The 18,849-nt window shown below is 42.7% G+C and overlaps 1 protein-coding gene across 1 annotated transcript in view; it reads left to right on the top strand.

The window, feature by feature from the left end:
* sbf1 (SET binding factor 1) overlaps positions 1-18,849 on the top strand; it is a 78,297-nt gene that overhangs the window by 23,030 nt on the left and 36,418 nt on the right. Inside the window, 5 exon segments of the mRNA XM_070434212.1 lie at positions 12,449-12,534; positions 13,212-13,349; positions 13,676-13,801; positions 14,029-14,139; positions 14,809-14,895. Of these exon segments, the coding sequence (XP_070290313.1) occupies positions 12,449-12,534; positions 13,212-13,349; positions 13,676-13,801; positions 14,029-14,139; positions 14,809-14,895 (548 nt within the window).

The raw sequence follows: 18,849 nt of genomic DNA, 5'->3' as shown, positions 1-18,849 counted from the left end.
ACACACACACACACCTACCTGTGCTACATGCTGAAGTTCAGAGCCAAACCTTAAGGAAGTTATGAGCTCCTCTCTTCTGTCACAGTTTACAGTCCACCACAGAGGAGGTCCTCTGAGTACATGTAGAAAACACACCACCACCACCTGGCTGCCACTGAAACAATACGTTCCAATGTCCACACTAGCATACTACTTGCACACACACACACACACACCTACCTGTGCTACATGCTGAAGTTCAGAGCCAAACCTTAAGGAAGTTATGAGCTCCTCTCTTCTGTCACAGTTTACAGTCCACCACAGAGGAGGTCCTCTGAGTACATGTAGAAAACACACCACCACCACCTGGCTGCCACTGAAACAATACGTTCCAATGTCCACACTAGCATACTACTTGAAATGAAGGAATGTATTGTARATGCAATTGTAAGTGGTATTCTAGTATGGATAATTTAGCCAGAGGTACTATTGATAATCTACCACTAGCCATCCCCTCACTTTTATGCTGCCTGCACATCACTTAATGTAGCACGAAGTAGGTCTAAATTAATAAACAGCAGTGCGATAAAGTTGAAAATGTAAATTCCTTCCCGGTCCCTTCCCGCTGCTCATGTCTGTTTAGAAATAACTTGAGTGGTGTTTTAAACGAATGAGAGAGTACATGTAATATGAAAGGCTGGCTGCCTGCATTCCTGCAGCTCTGTGTTTGACTGGTCATCGTGTTTTTGACACCAGAACGTTTTTAAGTGGTCAGGAATGAAGGACAGCTGGTCTAKTGAACGGAACACAGTGTCTCATGAGAAAGGGAGAGCGAGACGGGGATGGTAGCAAAGGTGAGATGAGTAAGAGGAGATGTGTGAAGGGGAGAAGGAGAGCGTGCAGAAGAGACGATGAGTAGGCTATTTCCTTCCCATCTGTGTGTTTGGTTTTGGGAGCTGCCTGCCCTATAGTTGTTGTTTGTATTGTGACTGGGCTTACCGGGCTCTTGGTTTTGTTCCCCGGGATAAATTATTCTCTCTGACTGACGCAGCATTCAACCACAAAGTCTCTCTTCCTTCTTTACTTTGGGAATAATGTCTCTTTCAGTGACTCGTCTCATGCTGTGACAAAGTGAATTCTGTGTGAAGACGACTGTCTGGACAGAGAAGCTCAAATGATGGTTAACATAGTGATTTGTAGAGGTTACATAAGAAGGCTTTTGTCATTCCGCTAAGACAAGCAGCACTGACGTCTTAGCTGAAATCTGAAGAGAAATCATACTGTGTTTGGGAATAATCGCAAGAGCGTTGTGCCAAGAAAGTGTTTGCCTATTAGTGAGGCAGCCTGGATCAAGGCCAGTCCCTTCTGGGTCATGATCCCTCAAGGCCAGGATTAAGGCTCGCACACGTTACACGAATGTGGATCCAGCGTTCGTCTGCCGATCGTTCAGCGCGCTTTGTTTAAGGGAACACCCGCTTCAGATGTCTGCCGAAATGTTCATGTGAATCTASAGTACATGTGAAATCTGTGCACGCTCAATTTGCAAATTACATGCAGAGGTGAAGCACTCTCGGCCAGCAAACGCTGTTGGTGTGTCTGAGCCCTTAGACTGGGGGTACCTAAACCACCGTGTCAACAATAACTGTGTCATGAAGTAACAGTTTGTGGCATTGAGCTCATCTTTTTCTTTACAACAAACTGACAGTAAAGTCGTGATGGGGGGGATCGATAGTTACATATCACGATACTTTTTGGATTAATTTATTTGCACCAAAGAAAATAAGTGATWAACAACAACAAAACAGATATAAATATATAAACTGTGTAGTGTGGTTGGAAGCCCAAGGGCCTTATATACTGTAAAAACCACACCACAAACAAACTATATACAAAACAAAAACAAGTACAAAAATAAAAAAGGTTTGTTAAAACAGATAACAAAACCCACTAATCGTAAATGTACAAATGAACTGATCAGCAATCACAAAACATTATAAACAGTATATGTTTTGTTTAAATGTGTGTGTGTGTGAGAGTTGGGCTATATGGAGGAGATTACTGAGTAGTTTGGTTCATCCCCAGTCTTGCCTTGAAGTTATTGAGGGATGATGATGTTTTGGCAATGTGAAGATAAGAATTCCAGAGTATGGTTCCTCTGTATCTGATAGAGAATTGGCTATGTGAGGTGTGACAGTTGGGAGGGTGAAGGTTATCGCAGTGTCTTGCTATATAGATGGATTTCAGAATTAACCTGGCAGAATCCATTGAAGGGTTTCGGTAAATTGTCTGGGAGGTATGAGTTTCTTAACCTCACTAGGGTATGTGCGTCCCACCTCGTCAACAGCCAGGGAAACTGCAGGGCGCCAAATTCAAAACAACAGAAATCCCATAATTAATATTCCTCAAACATACAAGTATTTTACACCATTTTAAAGATACACTTGTTGTAAATCCAGCCACAGTGTCCGATTTCAAAAAGGCTTTACGACGACAGCACACCAAACGATTATGTTAGGTCAGCACCTATTCACAAAAAAACACAGCTATTTTTCCAGCCAAAGAGAGGAGTCACAAAAAGCAGAAATAGAGATAAAATGAATCACTAACCTTTGATCTTCATCAGATGACACTCATAGGACTTCATGTTACACAATACATGTATGTTTTGTTCGGTAAAGTTCATATTTATATAAAAAAATCAAGAGTTTACATTGGCGCGTTATGTTCAGTAGTTCCAAAACATCCGGTGATTTTGCAGAGAGCCACATCAATTTACAGAAATACTCAAAATAAATATTGCTGAAAGATACAACTGTTATGCATGGAATTTTAGATCCACTTCTCCTTAATGCAACTGCTGTGTCAGATTTTTWAAAAACTTTGCGAAAAAAGCACACCATGCAGTAATCTGAGTACAGCGCTCAGACACAAAACCAAGCCATACAGATATCCGCKATGTTGTGGAGTCAACAGAAGCGAGAAATAGCATTATAAATATTCACTTACCTTTGATGATCTTCATCAGAATGCACTCCCAGGAATCCCAGTTCCACAATAAATGTTTGATTTGTTCGATAAAGTCCATCATTTATGTCCAAATACCTCCTTTTTGTTCGCGCGTTTAGTACACAATCCAAACTCAGGAGGCGCGGGCAAGTCCATGCGAAAGTTCAGACGGAAAGTCATATTACAGTTCGTAGAAACATGTCAAACGAAGGATAGTTTCTATCTTTAGGATGTTTTTATCATAAATCTTCAATAATGTTCCAACCGGAGAATTCCTTTGTCTGTAGAAATGCAACGGAACGCAAGCTAACTCTCACGTGAATGCGCATGGTCAGCTCATGCCACTCTGGCAGACCTCTGACTCATTCAGCTCCCATTCCCCCCTCCTTCACAGTAGAAGCATCAAACAAGGTTCTAAAGACTGTTGACATCTAGTGGAAGCCTTAGGAAGTGCAATATGACCCCATAGACACTGTATATTCGATAGGCAATGACTTGAAAACCTACAGACCTCAGATTTCCCACTTCCTGGTTGGATTTTTTCTCAGGTTTTTGCCTGCCATATGAGTTCTGTTAAACTCAGACATCATTCAAACGTTTTAGAAACGTCAGAGTGTTTTGTATGCAAATATACTAATTATATGCATATTCTAGCTTTTATGGCTGGGTAGCAGGCAGTTTAATTTGGGCACGCTTTTCATCCAAAATTCCGAATGCTGCCCCCTACCCTAGTGAAGTTAAACAAAYGTGCAGATCAAATCAAAGTTTATTTGTCACGTGCGCTGAATACAACAAGTAGACCTTACAGTGAAATGCTTACTTACAGGCTCTAAACAATAGTGCAAAAAAGGTATTAGGTGAACAATAGGTAAGTAAAGAAATTAAACAACAGTAAAAAGACAGGCTATATACAGTAGTCAGGCTATAAAAGTAGCGAGGTTGCATACAGACACTGGTTAGTCAGCCTGATTGAGGTAGTATGTACATGTAGATATGGTTAAAGTGACTATGCATATATGATGAACAGAGAGTAGCAGTAGTGTAAAAGAGGGGTTGGTGGGTGGGACACAATGCAGATAGCCCAGTTAGCCACTGTGTGGGGGCACTGGTTGGTCAACCGGTGGATGGAGCCAGGTAATTAGAGGAGGTGGCTAGTCTTGGAAATGTATTTTGTATGATGAGTAATTTGTGTAGATATGAGGCATATGTACAGTCCCGTGTGGCTCAGTTGGTAGAGCATGGCGCTTACAACGGCAGGGTTGTGGGTACCAGTACGGAAAGAAATATGAAAATGTATCCACTCACTACTGCTCTGGATAAGAGCGTCTGCTAAATGACTAAAATGTAAATACTAGGGATGCACAGATATTACATTTTTGGCCGATACCGATATCCAATATTTTCCATGCCAAAAAAAACGATACAGATTACCAATATTAATTTTTTTTGCTGCCTTTTTAAGCATTCTAGTGCATGGACGCAGTGGTCTAAGACACTGCGTCTCCGTGCAAGAGGCGTCACTACAGTCCCTGGTTTGAATCAAGGCTGTATCGCATCTGGCCGTGATTGGGAGTCCCATAGGGCGGTGCACAATTGGCCCAGCATCGTCCGGGTTTGGTTGGGGTAGGCTGTCATTGTAAGAATTTGTTCTTTAACTGACTACTTAAATGAAGGTTACGCACATACACACACACACCACACCACACTGACCAAAAAGTAATTTTGTATGCATTTACGAATGTCCCCATTTACCAGTAAAACATAATCAAAACCTATTCCTTTCACTTACTTGCTGTGCTGTTTCGTTGTTCATTTATTCAGTCGTTTCATTTTCAACCAGGATTTCATCATGCATGTCAAGCAGTGAAGTTTCAGCTCTGTCTGTCCGTGGCATCTCTTCCTCGGTGCGCACTGTCATTGTGTCCGTTTCCATCTTGTCCAGCTGTGTATGTAACATTTCACGTAAACCCTGTTTCTTTTCTGCATCGAAGTAGCATTCCTTGTACCTAGCATCGAGCATGGTGGCGACACAGTAAAGAGGCTTAGAGAGAATGCCACCGAATCGCTTGTTCACAGCCTCGAGTAGTTTTGTAAGTTTTAACTCCACGGTCTGCGTTGGCAGTTTCATTGAGCAGGCATTTCAATGCCATGACAGAGGGTATCACGTCTGCTGCAGACGCAGTTGAGCTTATTTCTCGAGTCAGTTGTTCGAATGGAACTAGGAGTGTTCATGGTTCAAACATGTTCTCAAATGCCATTGAAATGGCAGCAGCTGTATGAGAACCAGCACATTTTTGAGCATGCAGTACGGCTTTCTTCAGTTCAAAATCAAATTTTATTTGTCACATACACATGGTTAGCAGATCTTGTTGTGGGTGTAGCGAAATGCTTATGCTTCTAGATCCGACAGTGCAGCAGTATTTAACAGGTAATATCAACATTTTCACAACAAAACCAAATGCACACAATCTAGTAAAGGAATGGGATGAGAATATAGAAATATATGGATGAGCAGTGACAGAGCGGCTAAGATGCAATAGTATAGAATACATAGTGTAGGATACAGTATATACATGAGATGAGTAATTCGAGATATGTAAACATTCTTAAAGTGGTGTTATTAAAGTGACTAGTGTTCCATTTATTAAAGTGGCCAATGATATCAAGTCTAAGTAGGCAGCCGCCTCTCTGTGCTAGTAATGGCTGTTTAACAATTTGATGGCCTTGAGAAAGAAGCTGTTCTTCAATCTCTCGGTCCCAGGTTTGATGCACCTGTACTGACTTCGCCTTCTGGATGGTAGGCAGTGGCTCGGGTGGTTGTCCTTAATGATATTTTTGGCCCTCCTGTGACATCAGGTGCTGTAGGTGTCCTGTAGGGCAGGTAGTTTGCCCCCGGTGATGCGTTGTGCAGAACGCACCACCCTCTGGAAAGCCATGTGGTTGAGGGCGGTGCAGTTGCCGTTCCAGGCGGTGATACAGCCCGACAGGATGCTCTCAATTGTGCACCTGTAATAGTTAGTGAGGGTTTTCGGTGACAAGCCACATTTRCCCCCCCCAGCCTCCTGAGGTTGAACAGGCACTATTGCGCCTTCTTCACCACACTGTCTGTGTGCGTGGACCATTTCAGTTTGTTGGTGATATGTACACAGAGGAACTTTCCACCTTCTCTATTGCTGTCCCGTCGATGTGGATAGGGGGGTGCTCCCTTTGCTGTTTCCTGAAGTCCACGATCATCTCTTTTATTTTGCTGACATTGAGTGATAGGTTATTTTCCTGACACAACACTCCGAGAGCCCTCACCACCTCCCTGTAGGCTGTCTCGTCGTTGTTGGTAATCAGGCCTACCACTGTTTTGTTGTCTGTAAACTTGATGATTGAGTTGGAGGTGTGCATGCCACGCAGTCGTGGGTGAACAGGGAGTACAGGAGGGGGCTGAGAACGCACACTTGTGGGGCCCCAGTGTTGAGGATCAGCGGAGTAGAGATGTTGTTTCCTAACTTCACCACCTGGGGGTGGCCCGTCAGGAAGTCCAGGACCCAATTGAACAGGGTGGGTTTGAGACCCAGGGTCACAAACGGGGCGGTAGTCATTTAGTTCAGTTACCTTTGCTTTCTTGGGAACAGGAACAATGGGTGCCAGCTTGAAGCATGTGGAGACAGCGGCCTGGGATAGGGATTGATTGAATGTGTCCGTAAACACACCAGCCAGCTGGTCTACGTGTGCTCTGAGGATGCAGCTAGGGATGCCTTCTGGGCCGGCAGCCTTGAGAGGATTAACACTTTTAAATGTTTTACTCACGTCGGCCACTGGGAAGGAGAGCCCACAGTCTTTGGTAGTGGGTTGCGTCGGTGGCACTGTATTAGCCTCAAAGCGGGCAAAGAAGGTGTTTAGTTTGTCTGGAAGCAAGACGTCAACGTCCGCGACAGAGCTGGTTTTCTGTTTGTAATCCGTGATTGTCTGTAGACCCTGCCACATACGTCTCGTGTTTGAGCTGTTGAATTGCGACTCGACCTTGTCTCTATACTGACACTTTGATTGTTTGATTGATTGCCTTACGGAGGGAATAACTACACTGTTTGTATTCGGCCATATTCCCAGTCGCCTTGCCATGATTAAATGCGGTGGACCGTGCTTTCAGTTTAGTGCGAATGCTGCCATCCATTCACGGTTTCTGGTTAGGGAAGGTTTTAATAGTCAGTGGGTACAACATCTCCTATACGTTTCCTTATGAACTCGCTCACCGAGTCAGCGTATACATTTACATTTACATTTAAGTCATTTAGCAGACGCTCTTATCCAGAGCGACTTACAAGTATATAAGTCAGTGTTGTTCTCTGAGGCTACCTGGAACAAATCCCAGTCCATGTGATTGCTTCAATCTTGAAGCGTGGAATCCGATTGGGCAGACAAGCGTTGGAGAGACCTAAGCACGGGCACTTCCTGTTTTAATTTCTGCCTATAGGAAGGGAGCAACAAGATGGAGTCATGGTCAGATTTGCCAAATGGAGGGCGGGGGAGGGCCTTGCAGGGGAGGGCCTCGCAGAAGTTAGAGTAGCAATGGTGGAGTGTGTTACTCGTCCGTGTTCTACCTTCGATATGCTGATAGACTTTAGCTTTGTTAAAATCCCCAGCTCCAATAAATGCAGTCTCAGGATATAGGGTTTCCAGTTTGCATAAAGTCCAGTGAAGTTCCTTGAGGGCCGTCTTTGTATTTGCTTGAGGGGGGATATACACGGCTGTGACAATAACCAAGGAGAGTTCTCTTGGGAGATAATACGGTCGGCATTTGATTGTGAGGAATTCTAGGTCAGGTGAACAAAATTACTTGAGTTCCTGTATGTTGTTACGATTACACCATTATTCGTTTATCATTAAACATACAGCCCCATTCTTATTCTTACCGGAGAGATTTTTATTCCTGTCGGCGCGTTGCACTGAAAATCACGTTGGCTATACCGACTCCGACAGCCTATCCCAAGCTAGCCATGTTTCCGCGAAACAGAGTATGTTACAATCCCGGACATCTCTTTGGAAAGCAACTCTTGCCCTGATTTCATCGACTTTGTTAACTAGGGACTGGACATTAGCYAGTAATATACTCTGAAGCGGTGGGTGGTGTGCGCGCCTCAGAAGCCTCACTAGAAGATCGCTCCGGGTCCCTCTTCTCTGGCGGCATTGTTTTGGTTCGGCCTCTGGAATCAGTTCAAATGCCCTGGGAGGTGCAGACAAAGGATCCGCTTCGGGAATGTCGTATTCCTAGTCGTAGTGCTGGTAAGTTGACGTCTCTCTGATATCCAATAGTTCTTCCCTGCTGTATGTCGGGAAGTATTTCTTAACAATTTAAGAAATAATACATAAACAAAATACTGCACAGTTTCCTACGGACTAGAACTGAAGCTGCCATCTCTATTGGTGCCAAATCCTCGTTGACTCATAATGCTCATGGGGCTGACATCGCTGGTCCAATGTCAGTCGTGACGCTAATAGATGTGGATGTGTGTTTCAACAATYCTGTGTAACTCCGGTAGGGCAACATCTGAAAAATAGTGTGTTACCCGGGGATCGACCAGTCGGCGAAAGCCAACATCATCCACGACAGAGCACGGTTGATTGTCAAGGGCAATGAATTCCATTATCTTGGCGTTAATGGATTTCGCCTTTGAGTTGTCTTGCTGAAATGTTCTTACTCTTTCAAATGACTGCTCGACTTGAACTTGTTTAGTTGTTGGAAGTGTGCGTTTAGTATTTTTCTGCTTTTGTTCTGTGTAGCGCTGTATTTTTTTGTGGCATCATTACGTCATCTACTTACGTTATAAAGGTATGCACGTCAGCTTTGACATCGGTTTTGCACATCGGAGTTAAACTAGACATCGGGCCGATGCCGACGTTGGCATTTTTATCTAATATCAGCCTATTCCAATACGCTCACCGATTTTATGTTGTGCATCCCTATTAAATACTGGCCCAGACAATATTACAGTAAATTAGATCTGGGTAAATTAAGCTATAGTAAAGAGGTAGGAAGCAATTCTGATGATCCCAACAGATTTCATCACTTTGCTGTAGACAAATTGAATATGATCTTTCAGGATAACTTTTCATCAATTAGAACTGAGGTATCTAGTGGATGTAACTTATTCCATTTCATTCCCACCAATTGAGATTCTGGCTTTTTAAAATTATTGTATACATTTTCTTTATACAAGATTTCTTATTCTTAATAGTGAATACTATAAAGTTAGATTTAAAAAATAATAATATTTTTTTACATTTAAAGATAAACAAATTATCTGGAACCATTCAGGAAATGTTGCCGTGCCTGAGTTGGCTTCATGAATTATTGAATCAAAYTTCTTATGTGATAAAATCAAATTGGTATCACCAGTGAAGAGAATGGGAAGTACGGTAGAAGACACATCAGCAAGGTCATTAATATAGATTAGGAATAACAAAGGTCCAATTTTCAAACCCTGTGTGACACCACAGGATATCTTGGCKCTGGGAGATGCACAGCTATTTGCGTAAACAAATTATTCTCGATCATAAACATAACTATATAACCAATTATATGTATAATCATGAAAAATYTAATGCAATTTAGGAAGTAATTTTTCATGATCAACCATGTCAAATGCTTTGGCTAAATCTAGAAAGATGACGAGCCTGTTAATTGTTAAGGGCTGTAAATATTTTATCCACAAGATGCAGAAGAGACATATCTTTGGAATAGTTTTTACGAAAACCATATTGATCCTCATATAGAATACAGTGTTGATTTGAAATGTTTCAACATTCTCTTATACACCAATTTTTCTAGGATTTTGGGTGATAATTTGTAAAAGATCTTGGATCCCCAGATTTATAGAGTGGGAAAACTTAGCCAATTATCAAATCTTTAGGAACAATACCAGTTTGCGTAGATTTGGTGAAGGTATAAGTTGGAGCCTCAGTGATCAAGGAAGACATGGATTTCACCAAAGAGGCACCCACATTCACAAAGTGATTCAAGTAACATGAAATAACATCAGAATAACTATAGGTCTTATTTCCAACAATACATTTAGATGGGATAGTTGTAGATGCCTTTTTCTTATTCAACAGTTGATTGATGATTTTCCAAGTTGACTAAATATTATTTAAGGATTCTTGGAATTTGTTAGTAAAATATATATTTTGGGGGGATATCTAAAGTAGGTGAGTACATTTGTTCATATACTTTTTGTAATTTGCAGAATTCAGGGGAGGGATTTGTGTGAAACTTTTTATACAACTAAGTTTTTTTTTTTTTACTGAGGATTTTGAGACAGGTTCTGGAAACCTTCGTATTACAACCATTCTGCTGCTCTCTTACGTGGTTTAACTAAGGGAAAGCAGTGGTGAAATGAAAGATGTGAGAAACGTCTGGTAAGCAGACTCCACATCGGCCTGATTTATAAACATTTTCCTATGAAATATCATCAATCAACATCTTAAAGCGCTCACAATTACTTGAGTTAAATATTCTACATGTAATGCTTCTAATCATTCCCATCTGTTCATTTCCAGTTGCCAACGAGAAGTGGAAAATTGGAAAGTAGTCAGAAATATCAGTATGAAGTATACCTGTATTAGCCACTTCTGGTAAATTTCAGGAATTTAAATCTGAATCAACACAATCATATTTCCCATTCGCTTCATTAATATCTAATGGGTTAAGGATCATGTTATCAGGGTTGATATCCTGCCCAACTAGGAGAGAGACAGAAGTGCATGTCTCATGTCCAATACAACCATACATTTGTGTTAGTTTTATCAATAGGGGTGCACTTCCTATGGAATGCACATGACACAGTCCACATAACACCACTGATGACTTCAGAGGGTTATGACATTTAGAACAGTGTGTGTTTTTGGTCATGACATTAACTGAAACACATGAACAAAGTAGAGTAAATATGTGTGTGTGTGTATTTGTGGGTGGGTGTGTGTGTGTGTATAGGTGCTTGTCAAATCAGTGGACTATAGCTGACTCGAAGTATCAATTTGTAAAAATAAGCATTAGCGCTAATCGGCTGTAGCGGCGCCAGGGTACCGCCTCTTTAATTTTTTATTATTATTATTTTATTTTAAATGTTTTACATCTCTAGGGTAGGGGGCAGCATTCGGAATTTTGGATGAAAYGCATGCCCAAATTAAACTGCCTGCTTCTCGGGCRCAGAAGATATGATATGCATATAACTGGTAGATTTGAATAGAAAACACTCCAAAGTTTCCAAAGTTTAAAATAGTGTCTGTGAGTATAACAGAACTGATTTGGCAGGCGAAAACCTGAGAAAAATCCATTCAAGAAGTAGGATTTTGTTTTGTAGTATTCTATTCAATGCCATTACAGTATCCATTGACTTAGGACTCAAATTGCAGTTCCTATGCCTTCCACTAGATGTCAACAGTCTTTAGAAATTGTTTCAGGCTTGTATTCTGAAAAATGAGGGAGTAAGAGCAGTCTGAATGAGTGGACCCTGCCCTGTCACAGTGCTTTTTTCATGCTCGCGACCGAGAGAGTGCCTTTCATGTTTACCTTTTATATTGACAACGTTATTGTCCGGTTGAAATATTATCGATTATTTAGGCTAAAAACAACCTGAGGATTGAATATAAACATCGTTTGACATGTTTCTATGAACTTTACGGATACAATTTGGATTTTTTGTCTGCCTGTTGTGACTGCGTTTGAGCCTGTGGATTACTGAAGAAAACACGCAAACAAAACTGAGGTTTTTGTATATAGCGAGACTTTATTGAACAAAAGGAACATTTATTGAGTAAATGAATGTCTTCTGAGTGCAACCATATGAAGATCATCAAAGGTAAGGGATTAATTTTATCTCTATTTCTGACTTGTGTAACTCTTCTACTTGGCTGGTTACTGTTTGTAATGATTTGTCTACTGGGCTATGTTATCAAATAATCGTAATGTATGCTTTCGCTGTAAAGCCTTTTTTAAATCTGACACCGTGGTTGGATTCACAAGAAGTTTTAATCTTTAAACCTATGTAAAATATGTTTTGTTTTCTGAATTTTTATAATGAGTATTTCTGTATTTGAATTTGGCCCTGCAGTTTCATTGGCTGTTGTAGAGGTGGGACGCTAACGTCTCACGTACCCTAGAGAGGTACAGTGAGTTAAAATATTTTCAGCACTTTAGTTTCCAACTCATCTCATGCGCTCTTGTCTCTGTGCAGCAATATAGTGAGAAATATGTTTGGAACATGAAGTCGCAGTATCGAATTGCAATACATATAGCATTGTGAGAATCGCAATACATATCGTACCGGCACCTAAGTATTGTAATAATATCGTATGGTGAGGTCCCTGGCAATCCCCAGCCCTACAGTAGTGGACTAGGCCCTGACAGATAACTCAGCTCTCTGATCAAGAGTTCCGACCTGACCTTTGTCACCCTATTTCCTCTCTCTTTTTCTAGGGGGCAGTGAGGGCCAAGGTCACATTCTCCAGCGCTTTCCTGAGAAAGACTGGGAGGACAATCCTTTTCCACAAGGCATCGAACTGGTATGTAACTAACATAACTCACACACAAACAAATGCACAATAGCCTACATTTTTACCCGATGCTACATGCATCATCCGTACCTGAAAGGCTGCATCGTGAAGGGATCAACATAACCCTGAATCATTTACTGTTAATGTGTATTTAATGTCTCCCAAATAACCCTTATTCCAGTATTGATTACCTCATTATAATATGTTTTGCTCGAGTCAGTATTGAAGAATTCCTAAATGTTCATTGTTTTACAAGATGAATGCCTACAGAACAATGGTTATTCCTTGGTTTGCTTCTAGCCTATTTCTCACCCCGATCCAAAATAAGGGTGTAAGGTTAATCATTTCTGACACGTGGAACGTTTTCTTAACTTGGTGTAGCCTAGCAGTGGAAAATAACTAAATGATAGGCTAGAGATCAGAGGTGAGTCACAGAGATGCAGAGTAGGGACATGTGACATACCACACTGGGTTACGGCCCACTAATACTGTATGTTCCTCTCCCGTCATCGCTCTCTCTCGTGCTTCCTCATCTATCTCTCCCTCCTCTCCTTCTATCCCTTTCACCTCATTCCCTTTTCCCTCCTRCTTCCCTTCTTTCTCGACCCCTGCGCCCATTGACTCATTTTCTGTCGATCTCACTCTCTCCCTCCTCCTCTTTCTCACCATCTCCTTTTCTCTCTCAGTTCTGTCAGCCTAACGGATGGCAGTTAGTTCCAGAGAGGGAGCGTCCGTCGTTCTTTGTGTCGGTTCTGACCGACATCAACTCAGAACGTCACTACTGTGCCTGTTTCACGTTCTGGGAGGGCCTGGACAACCCACAGGTGAGAGACTGGAGGAGAAAGAGAAGATTCCCCCTGGCCACACTACTCCTCACACACTGAGCCAATGTCATTATGAACCAATAACAGTATCCTTATAGCTGTACTGTATAGCAAGTGTTTATCCCTACATTTTACGCTGCCAACAAAGTTGTGGAAATGAGACGATCTGATCAWATGAGAAACAGATAACGATGTATAAATGTTCCAAGCAGTACGTGACGTCTGATATGACATTTGATCTTTAATGATACATCTATAGAACATTTGCACAAGGTAGGCTACGTTCTGTACACTGTATGATATTCTGTCTCTTTCTGTGTGTGTAGCTACAGAAAGCTGAGGCCAGTGAGGTGGATGAGGACGAAGTCCCAGGGCTGGTCCAGCCGGCCCAGGTCTTTGCCCCCAAGAGCCTGGTGCTGGTGTCCCGTCTGGACCACACAGAGGTCTTCAGGGTACAACGCACCTCAAACCAATACTGCATGTCCCTGTCCGATACTCCCATTGCACTTCTCATCTCTGTTTCTTGTTACTACGAAGTGTGTTTGAGACAAATCTAGGCTTGATTTGGCTGTATTTTGTTTTAAGTATGTGTTATTCACCCACAAACCTCATTTGTCATTTCACTACAAGTCAAGGAAAGGTTGTTCTTGTCTTCTGACTGGGTGCCTCCCCTGTGCAGAACTGTTTGGGGCTCATCTACACCGTGCACGTGGACAGCCTCAGTGTTCCCTTGGAAACAGTGATCGGAAACCTCCTCACCTGCGTCATCCCCGTCGCTGGTGGTTCTCAGGTAAACACACCTTCTGCATGCATACCGACTTGTACATATTCTCCTGGGCTGTGCAACCCTCCAAACCAGCTCGCCTATTAMCTTGTTAGCCCCATCCAACCTGCTAGCATATTAGCTTAGCATGTTTGCCGATGCAGACTGCTAGCACATTAGCTTAATCAACTGGTTAGCGTTGTAGCTTAGCATTAGCGGGTGTGCTATGCTAACCCACAGTGCCGAGTCAATGCCGGGTCCTCAGCACAGAGGAGATGSCCCGCATAGTAACCTACACACCACAGAAGGTTGGCGGCACCTTCATTTGGGAGGCCATGCTTGTGGTAATGGCTTGAGCGGAATTAGCGGAATGGTATCAAACACATGTTTTCCATGTGTTTGATGCCATTCCATTTGCTCCGTTCCAGCCATTATTATGAGCCGTCCTCCCCTCAGCAGCCTCCACGGCTACACACTATGTATAGGAATATCTACTTTGCTCTTGTATTCGCCCTATGTGCACAATTTAAACGTACTGTTTGTCTCAAACTAATTCAATGATGCTACAGCATGAAGCAATTTAACATACAGTACTACTAGTATATTGGGCCTATACGTACATTTCTGTACATTTTGTTCCCTTGTGTAACATGCCATTGAACCCCGCTGTACATTGGTTCCTCCTGTGTGTGACAGATAAATGAGTCCCCAGTATGTAGTTTAAATCTTTCGGTTCCTCAGGCCCTAGCCTGTGACTGGCTACTGGGCTGCTTTCAGGACCAGGTAACATCACCTTCCGGCAGCTTCTTACCAATCCGCTTGCCTCATTGTGATTTTTATCTATTTAGATTAACATGAAGATTCTAAAAAGTCTGTTTTGTATTTCCTGTAATCATCTCAAACCATGCTGATTAATATTCACTCAGTGGTTTGCAGTTTGCACTAATCTGCTTTTGTGGGTTTTGTGGGCCTAACAATGCTGCATATTCCATGCTACATTAACCAGTCAGTCATTTTGATAATTTGAGACCTTTTATAAATGAATGAATTGGTTTTGATTTCTGTGTGCCGTTGTTTGTCGTGGATCGATCTGACGTGTTCACCATTGTTGATCTTGTATTAGTAAGTGCGTAGACTTTTCACTTGATGAGGAACACACACACACACCACAACTGGTTCTCTGAGGGTGACCATATGGGGACCCAGATGGGCCTCATAGCAGGCAGGCTGTGGTCTGAATGAGAGAGGACTAAACCAGCGTTAACACAGACACATACACGCACAGATCTTGCCAAACAAAAACAAATACAACTTGACTTACACGTACTCAGAGACCTTCATGCATTGGATAGTATAGCACAGAGCGTATTCTGTAATAAACTCAGCAGACACAAAAAAACGTCCCGCTTTTTCAGGGTCCCTGTCTTTCAAAGATAAATTAGTCAAAATCCAAATAGCTTCACGATCTTTCATTGTAAAAGGGTCTTTTAAACGCTGTTTCCCATGCCTTGTTTCATCATGAAACCAAAACAATTAATGAACATGTACCTGTGGAACGGTCGTTAAGACCACTAACAGCTTTCAGAACGGTAGGCAATTAAGGTCACAGTTATGAACATTTAGGACACTAAAGAGGCCCTTCTGCTGGACTCTGAAAAAACACACGCAAAAGAAAGATGCCCCTGCTCATCTGCGTCGTGAACGTGCCTTAGGCATGCTGCAAGGAGGCATGAGGACTGCAGATGTTGGCCAGGCAATAAATTGCAATGTCCGTACTGTGAGACCCTAAGACAGCGCTACAGGGAGACAGGACGGACAGCTGGATCATCCTCCGCAGTGGCAGACCACGTGCTAACAACACCTGCACCAGGATGCGGCACATCCGAACATCACACCTGCGGGACAGGTACAGGATGGCAACAACAACTGCCCGAGTTACACCAGGAACGCACCAATCCCTCATCCAGTGCTCAGACTGGTCCGCATAGGCTGAGGAGAGGCTGGACTGAGGGCTTGTAGGCCTGTTGTAAGGCAGGTTCTCACCAGACATAACCTGCAACTACGTTGCCTATGGGCACAAACCCACCGTCGCTGGACCAGACAGAACTGGCAAGATGTGCCTCTTCACTGACGAGTCGCGGTTTTGTCTCACCAGGGGTGATGGTCGGATTCGCGTTTATCGTCGAAGGAATGAGCGTTACATTGAGGCCTGTACTCTGGAGCGGGATCGATTTGGAGGTGGAGGGTCCATCATGGTCTGGGGCGGTGTGTCACAGCATCATCGGACTGAGCTTGTTGTCATTGCAGGCAATCTCAACACTGTGCGTTACAAGGAAGACATCCTCCCTCATGTGATACCCTTCCTGCAGGCTCATCCTGACATGACCCTCCAGCATGACAATGCCACCAGCCATACTGCTCGTTCTGTGCGTGAATTCCTGCAAGACAGGAATGTGAGTGTTCTGCCATTGCCAGCGAAGAGCCCGGATCTCAATCCCATTGAGCACATCTGGGACCTGTTGGTTCGGAGGGTGAGGGCTAGGGCCATTCCCCCCAGAAATGTCCGGGAACTTGCAGGTGCCTTGGTAGAAGAGTGGGGTAACATCTCACAGCAAGAACTGGGAAATCTGGTGTAGTCCATGAAGAGGAGATGCACTGCAGTACTAAATGCAGCTGGTGGCCACACCAGATACTGACTGTTACTTTTGATTTTGACCCCCCCTTTGTTTGGGACACAGTATTCAATTTCTGTTAGTCACATGTCTGTGGAACTTGTTCAGTTTGTCTCAGGTGTTGAATCTTGTTATGTTCATACAAATATTTCCACATGTTAAGTTTGCTGAAAATAAAGGGCAGTTGACAGTGAGAGGACGTTCCTTTTTTTTGTTGAGCTTATAACAGTACATGAAAAGCTATGCAAGGTGTTTGTTACGGTGTAATAGCAGGTTTGATACTATCAAATGTCAAACTTCTAATCACACATGCCTTTTTATTAGACTCAGGTCTGGACTTGCTCGGACTCTCCCCAGTCATGCAACATCAACCACTGTCATCCCAACATGCATTGCAACATATCCACTTTACTACTGGGACTGGCAATCATCTCAACTGTCAGATACGCACTCCTGACATACAGAGTAGCAACCWTTAGCCCCAATACTGTACACTGGAATATATACGAGTCTGATATGGAACCTCCCTGAATGTTTGTGTGTGCGCACGTCTGCCCATCTGTATGAGTGATTGAATAGATAATTGTAAATGACTGTCTGTCTAGTCTCCACAATGTCTTCCTGTTAACCAGCCCAAGGACGTTCTGTCAATGGGCCAAGCTCCATAAATAACTTAATTTCCTGAAATATTAACTGTAAAACATTAACTAAGCAAATGTCCCTTTTTAAAGTAACTTTACTGAAAATGTACAATGTTACACAAGTATAACATTTCAGTCCTCAGTTATTTCACCCTGTGGTCACGAACACATCGTCTGACTAATTCACATGTTGGATGTACAGTTGAAGTCGGAAGTTTACATACACCTTAGCCAAATGCATTTAAACTCAGTTTTTCACAATTCCTGACATGTAATCCTAGTAATAATTCCCTGTCTTAGGTTAGTTAGGATCACCACTTTATTTTAAAGAAGTGAAATGTCAGAGTAATAGTAGAGTGATTTATTTCAGCTCTTATTTCTTTCTTCACATTCCCAGTGGGTCAGAAGTTTACATACACTCAATTAGTATTTGCTAGCATTGCCTTTAAATTGTTTGACTTGGGTCAAACGTTTCGGGTAGCCTTCCACAAGCCTCCCACAATAAGTTGGGTGAATTMTGGCCCYTTCCTCRTGACAGAGCTGGTSTAACTGAGTCAGGTTTGTAGSCCTCCTTGCTCGCACACGCTTTTTCAGTTCTGCCCACAAATTTTCTATAGGATTGACGTCAGGGCTTTGTGATGGCCACTCCAATACCTTGACTTTGTTGTCCTTAAGCCATTTTGTCACAACTTTGGAAGTATGCTTGGGGTCATTGTCCATTTGCGACCAAGCTTTAACTTCCTGACTGATGTCTTGAGATGTTGCTTCAGTAAATCCACATAATTTTCCCTCTTCATGATGCCATCTATTTTGTGAAGTGCACCAGTCCCTCCTGCAGCAAAGCACACCCACAACATGATGCTTCCACCTGCGTGCTTCATGGTTGGGATGGTTGTCTTCGGCTTGCAAGCCTCCCCCCTTTCCTCCAAACATAATGATTGGTCATTATGGCCAAACAGTTCTATTTTCGCTTCATCAGACCAAATGACATTGCTCCAAAAAGGTCAATCTTGTCCCCATGTGCAGTTGGAAACTGTAGTCTGGCTTTTTATTGCGGTTTTGGAGCAGTGGCTTCTTCCTTGCTGAGCGGGGCTTTCAGGTTATGTCGATATAGGTCCCGTTTTACTGTGATATAGATACTTTTGTTCCTGTTTCCTCCAGCATCTTTCACAAGGTCCTTTGCTGTTGTTCTGGGATTGATTTCACTTTTCGCACCAAAGTACGTTCATCTCTAGGAGACAGAACGCGTCTCTCCTTCCTGAGCGGTGATGACGGCATGCGTGGTCCCATGGTGTTTTATACTTGCGTACTATTGTTTGTTACACATGAACGTAGCACCTTCAGGCTTTTGGAAATTGGTCCCAAGGATGAACCAGACTTGTGGAAGTCACAATTTTTCTTCTGAAGGTCTTTGCTTCTTTTTT

Source organism: Salvelinus sp. IW2-2015, linkage group LG3 (assembly GCF_002910315.2).
Source record: "Salvelinus sp. IW2-2015 linkage group LG3, ASM291031v2, whole genome shotgun sequence".
Lineage (NCBI taxonomy): Eukaryota > Metazoa > Chordata > Actinopteri > Salmoniformes > Salmonidae > Salvelinus > Salvelinus sp. IW2-2015.
The sequence above is the reverse complement of the archived record's forward strand: the minus strand, read 5'-3'. Positions and strand labels throughout refer to the sequence as shown.